Source organism: Myripristis murdjan, chromosome 14, assembly GCF_902150065.1.
Source record: "Myripristis murdjan chromosome 14, fMyrMur1.1, whole genome shotgun sequence".
NCBI lineage: Eukaryota > Metazoa > Chordata > Actinopteri > Holocentriformes > Holocentridae > Myripristis > Myripristis murdjan.
The window spans coordinates 37,744,131-37,750,760 of record NC_043993.1 but is presented as its reverse complement, the minus strand read 5'-3'; the positions used below and the strand labels follow the sequence as shown (position 1 = coordinate 37,750,760).

Here is a 6,630-nt window from a genome sequence, read left to right as displayed (position 1 = left end):
TTTCACTATTGACATGTATGATTTCAGTTAACAATTTCCAGTGAGAAACATGCTGTCTTCACGTAGTGTATTGTTAAAGAGGAGTACAGAGGTCTGATGGAGAACTTGGTGACATGGTGCAAAGATAATGACCTGATGCCCAATTTCTACAAAACCAATAACCTTGTGGCAGATTACCAGGATAATTGGACTGTCCTGGTTGTCATTCAAGGAGAGGAAATCAAATGAAAATGATGGGCCATGGTGTTGAAAAATGGCCAGAACAGTGGTTTTGCAGATCATTATGAAGTCACTGTGAATTTGATCATTTATAATAGTCATAATTATAATTATAAATAGTCATAATTAGCATATGAATTATTGACTTATGTCCAGAAATGTGGTTTGTCAGGTCACAGTGACCTTGACCTTTGCCCTCTGACCATCAAAATCTCACTGGTTCATCTTTGAATCCAAGTGAACATTTGTTCCACATTTGTAGAAGGGTATTCCTGAGATATCGCGTTTATGTGACTGGGATGGACGAGAGGTCACAGTGACCCTGACCTTTGATCTCCAAAATCCCCACCCAAGGCATTGGCTGGTGCAGAGGCATAAAAGTATTACAGATAGATATCTATGTCACCCTTTACTTGAGCAAGGCCAACTTTCAGGCCTTTTCACGTACAACTCAAGACTTCTTCCACTAATGTTGTAGTCAAGACCGCACCAACCGAGACCAAGACATTACCAAGACTAGAGAGTACCGAGACCAAGACAAGACCAAGACATTTGGAGGTCAAGACCGAGACAAGACCAAGACATTTGGAGATCGAGACCGAGACGAGACCAAGACCATATATCTTAAAGAAAAATCCTAACAAAATCGAACAAAATGACAGGTATCTCTTTTAAACTAAGTTTGCTTTTAAACAAATGCAACAGCAACAAAAACAAAATGCTGTTGTTTTCTAACCAGCACAATGAAACAAATCTCAAATCTAAGGAAATTTGTTGTTTGACTTCTTGTAAAAAGTACGCCATCATACTTTTTAAAACTGCATTGACCTGACAAGCAATGATAAATATGTTATTTCATAAATAAGATTAAAAGAAAAAGGAATAATGTCTAAATTAAATGAACTAAGTAAAAAAAAAAAAACATTTCAGCAAGGTTTCTTGAACATGGGTCTTTAACTTAAGCATATTGGTGCTTTGACAGCTATAGTTTGACTCATTTCAAGCAATTAAGGCTTTTTTTGGCTTGTTTTTTATATCGTGAAATAAGATGTTAAACTGGATTTGTCAGGTGAATATGGCTTATAATGAGTGTAAAGTGTTTAATTGATTAATACACCTTCATCTTAAATAAGATACACCTTCTTTCAGTTTTTGCATGGGTCTTATAAAAGACACAAGTAGATTTCCTAAGATGCAAAAAAGTAAGGATGATGTAATTAAATACTGAATATAAAATTCCGTTTATGAACTTCCATTTATATTTTAATGAATATTTATTAGGCTAAATAATGATTTTTAAGGAACCTTGCATGGATGCTATTTTTTAACATATATTTAAGCATTATTACACGAGAGGGTGTGAAGTTACAATGATGGTCAAGCACACCCTTGAGTGTAATAATGTGATTATACAACTATTACCAACAAAATAAAATGTATAATCAAAATGTATTCATACTGTAGGCATTCTGCTCTCAAAATATGAAAGTTTTTTGCTAGTATTCTCTCCGTTTCAGCGGAAATACATGAGATCTGACGTTAACTAGTCCTTGTCAGCTTGGGCTTTTCATAACTGAATAAATACCACACATAGCAACACAAAGCTTTGCTAGCTCAATCATGTTGTAAGGCAAGGCAAGGCAAGGCAAGGCAAGTTTATTTATATAGCACAATTCAACACAAGGTAATTCAAAGTGCTTTACAGAAACATTAAAAGCAACAAGACACAAATTAAAACAATAAAAACAGTCAATAAAAAGGGAAATAAAGATTTAGAATGATAGCAATAATAAAATACAGTAACATAAAATATAAAATAACGTAAAATAACAACAGGCTCAGTACACTGCCTGAGCTAGACGGCCAAGGGCCCAGGGCGTGACAGGCCTTATCACCCCTGCGGCTCCTTGCCACCAAAAGGCAATAGGCCAAGGGTCCAGGCCGTGATAGCCTATATCACGCCCGCGACTCCTTGCCACCAGAAAGTGAACTAGACAAAATTTGAGTTTAAATTCAAAACCAGCTCTGTCAGAGATTTCAGCTAGAATCTCTTGTCCCTGGCTGTGAACCATCAGGAATTTGGTTGGTCGGGTCTGTTTTTTTTTTTTTATATGGGATGTCGCCCTTAATAATCACACTATTTGCTCTTGAGTCCTTCACTCAGAGTCTTACAGTCCCGCCGGACACAGGTTCCACACTCTGGTCTTATTCAGATCATAATGAACTCTAAAGATCCATCACAGGACGTCTCCCTTCTAGATCGGAATTCACAGCCTGCTCCCCAGTGTCGAGTCACAGCAGTAGCTGACTCAGACTTCCCGGTCACCCCCCGCAGGGATGCCGACAGCCCAACCTCTTAATTCCTTAGACTCTGAAACCTCTCCTATTAGAGATTTCAGCCCGGACTCAGTCCTCAGCCCTGGAATCTCTGACATTTGCTGCTGATTTAACAATAAACCCAAATAAAACAGTCAGGATAAGAAACAAAGTAAGAAAAATAAAAGGCATAAATAAACAGTGCGTAGTTTAAAAGTACAGGCAGTACAACAGGTAGTCCTTGGAGTGCGAAGGAGGCATAAATCAACAGTGTGTAGTTAAAAAGTACAGGCAAAACATTAGGCAAGTATTTAATCTAACAGTACGCTTCAGTGAACAGTAGTGTTTTTAGCCCTGATTTAAAGGAGCTGACAGATTGCGCAGACCTCAGATCTACAGGAAGTTTGTTCCATAGGTGAGGAGCATAGTAACTGAATGCTGCCTCACCTTGCTTGGTTCTTGTTCTTGGAACACACAACAAACCAGTTCCAGATGACCTAAGGGGTCTAGATGCATCGTAGGGAACCAGTAGATCAAGCATATATTTTGGTCCGCGACCATTCAGGGCTTTGTAGACCAGCAGTAAGATTTTAAAATCTATCCTTTGACTCACAGGAAGCCAGTGTAGCGATTTAATGACCGGTGTAATATGGTCCAGTTTCCTGGTGTTTGTAAGGACTCTGGCGGCAGCATTCTGGATCAGCTGCAGCTGTCTGATTGATTTTTTGTTAAGGCCTGTAAATATGCCATTGCAATAGTCCAACCTACTAAAAATGAATGCATGAATAAGTTTTTCCATGTCTTGTTTAGACAGAAACCCCTTAATTCTAGCAATGTTTTTCAGGTGGTAATAGGCAGATTTAGTGATAAACTTTAAATGGCTGTTGAGGTTCAGGTCTGAGTCAAAGATAACACCAAGATTTCTGGCTTGATTTGTAGCTGTCAGTGACATAGAGCCAAGGTGAGCGCTGATCTTTGCCCTTTCATTTTTTGGGCCAAAAATTAATACTTCTGTCTTTTCTGGATTTAGCTGGAGAAAATTCTGGCACATCCAGTCATTGATTTGATGAATACAGTTACTCAATGAGAGTAAGGGACTGTAGTCATGTGATGACACTGAGATATAGAGTTGTGTGTCATCGGCATATGTATGATAGGAGATGTTGTGATGTTCCATAATCTGGGCTAGGGGTAGCATATAGATGTTGAATAGAAGTGGTCCAAGAATGGACCCTTGAGGAACCCCACATGTGATCGTGGTTCGCTCAGATTTATGGTTACCAACTGACACAAAAAAGTCCCTATCTTGTAAGTAAGATTTGAACCATTGTAGCACAGTGCCGGTGAGTCCCACCCACTTTTCCAATCTGCTAAGTAGAATATTATGATCAACTGTATCAAATGCAGCACTGAGATCTAGTAATACCAGGACAGAGGATTTGCATGCATCAGTATTCTGATGAATATCATTTAAGACTTTGATAAGTAACTAGAATATCCGCTGAAATTTTTTTCATGGACTGATAGTTATACTTCTGCCGACTTCTCAGTCATTTTTTATCTAACAGGTGCGTGACAGCTGGAGGTGTGTCACTCCAATTTAGTGTCAGCTCCGATCAATGTGGCTAAGCAGCAAAAGTAACAACAGTATGGAGTCGCATGAAGGCTGAACAGAGTTATATAATTTCAACCCCACCTTTCAGGGGCTTTTGCTAATCACCTTTTCAGGCCATTATCAGTTTACCTCTGAAATAAAGACTACAGTTTTCAGATATGTTGATTTATTAAATATTCATTTCAATGTACTGATGCAAACAAATTGACAAATTAATTAAATCAATGGCCTAGGCAACTCCTAAAGAATAAACAAATGAATAACGATTAATAGGCGAATTAATAACTGATAACTGATAACATTAACACTTTAATAACAAGAAGAAAGTTATAGTTGCACATCTCCATGGAAAATCTTACAGGTACTGTCCGTGGTGCTGAATCTGCCTCAGCAGGTACTGTCCGTGGTGCTGAATCGGCCTCGGCGGGTACTGTCCGTGGTGCTGAATGGGCCTCTGCGGGTACTGTCAGTGGTGCTGAATCGGCCTCAGCAGGTACTGTCCGTGGTGCTGAATCTGCCTCGGTGGTTACTGTCCGTGGTGCTGAATCTGCCTCGGCGGGTACTGTCCGTGGTGCTGAATCTGCCTCGGCAGGTACTGTCCGTGCATTTCATTCTCTTTATTATAGAAATTAAAGCTCCATAAAATTCACAGAGGATCTTGTTTAGCTCTTCTTTACTTACACCTGAGACATCAGCTGTTTCCCCGGTGTTTGTCAGGTAGTGTTGTAGACATTTGACGGCCCAAGACGTTGACCGGCCGTACCGGCTTCATTTCCTGACCTCTCCAGCTGATCCAGCTCTTCACTCGTCACTCTCACGTATCTCGGCTTTATCTGTCTTTATCTCGTCTTGTCTTCCTCGTTCAGCCATTTATCCAAACTTAGGTCGCCAAAGAAATCAAAATTGACAACAAAACGGTCCATTATGCAGACTAACAAAGTTGACAGTGGCTTTTGATGCGGGTTTCAGTGAAACGTTCCGTGATACCATGGAAATCACACAGACTCGGGCAATAAGATATAGGCGGAGTAATATTTTCAGTGATGAGGTATTTTTCATTTGAGCACAGCTAGCCGTGCTGTCATGCTTATTTGAGCACATTCTAAATGTCTGATTGACCAGTCAGATTGCTCGGTCAGATCTATGTGTTGTATAGTTTTTAAAAATCTCACGTACCCCCTGGAGTTCCTCCACGTATCCCAATTTGAGAAACTGTGCTGTAGGGTATATGCCCACATCAGCATAAGCACCGACATCTTTAAAACACGCGGGTGCCCTGATGCGCGCAGTGTGCAGCGTCCGTGTGTGTAACTAGACAACCCGGCACAGGAGCGGGCAGGCACGTAAACAGTCACACAGAAGGAAACGCAGCCACGGGAGGTGGAGGTCTATCTGCTGTACCTCGCGTCATCTCCTCGCTACGCGGGTCCGGCCACGATTAAATTAGCTGTCTTTAACATTTCCTGTGTTTTATTTGGCTCATTATTCAGTGTTGATGTGTGTGTGACAGACGTGTATGGGGCATTTATAAAAATACGGGACAAATTGCTCAACATTTCATTAGGCTATCAATTTAAGGACGATTCTGTATTTTACGGGACGGGTGGCAACCCTATGCATGGCCATGAAGAATTTATGCAATAAGAGAGAAAGCCAGCCAGAGTTTGCCGACATTTTTCATGGCGATTTCCTAGGGACACCAAACATATGCACGGCTTCTCCAGCCGTCTTTATCCAATCTGCGTGTTCAGGGGGCGTGTCACTGAAGGTGTCGCAAAGGCTGTGTGACACCGGGAAGGCAGCAGCTGCACTTTTCTTTTTTTCTCTTATCAAAGTAGTGAGAGCCTGGTCTCGACCGGTCTTGATCAAAAATCCCGAGTCCGCCCAGTCCGAGACCGAGACAAGACCGAGTGAAAATGCCTTCGATTCCGAGACGAGACCGAGACCCTCAAAAAGTGGTATCGATAGCGGTCTCGAGACCAAGACCGATCTCGAGTACTACAACACTATCTTCCACACAAAAGAAGTGAGTGAGTCCCTTAGTGACATAACAGCTGACACTGATGTAAATATTTGCTCAGAGCATTAGTGATGAGCTGGAGCCTCATTCTCCACTGCAATGAATTATTTATGTTATAATAAGGGGACAGGGGAGGCTTCTTACTGACACCTTTTTTCAGCCACACAATTCACAAATGGAAAAGACAATAGGATCGGCCATGATTTCCAAAAAGTTGTTGAATAGTTCCACATGAATATCAAACCACATTTTTGCCTGAAATACCCATTCCTAGAAGCGACAGAAGTAGTATCCATGTAGAGTTGAATTGAGGTCAACTGGACTGTGTTTAGATTCTCGAAGACATTTCACTTCTTATCCAAGAAGCTTTAACAGAGAGGAGCACCAACGATCCCGTGGTTTCTGCGACCTGGATAACATCCCAACACGTTTAAAAACCTGGGACTCCCCACCAGTCTGT

The 6,630-nt window shown here is 41.0% G+C and overlaps 1 protein-coding gene across 1 annotated transcript in view; it reads right to left on the bottom strand.

Moving 5' to 3' along the window:
• Nucleotides 1–6,189: 6,189 nt before the first annotated feature.
• LOC115371050 (odorant receptor 131-2-like) overlaps nucleotides 6,190–6,630 on the bottom strand; it is a 3,405-nt gene continuing 2,964 nt past the window's right edge. Inside the window, exon 2 of the mRNA XM_030068165.1 lies at nucleotides 6,190–6,253. Within this exon, the coding sequence (XP_029924025.1) occupies nucleotides 6,190–6,253 (64 nt within the window). The remainder of the gene's footprint in view (nucleotides 6,254–6,630) is intronic.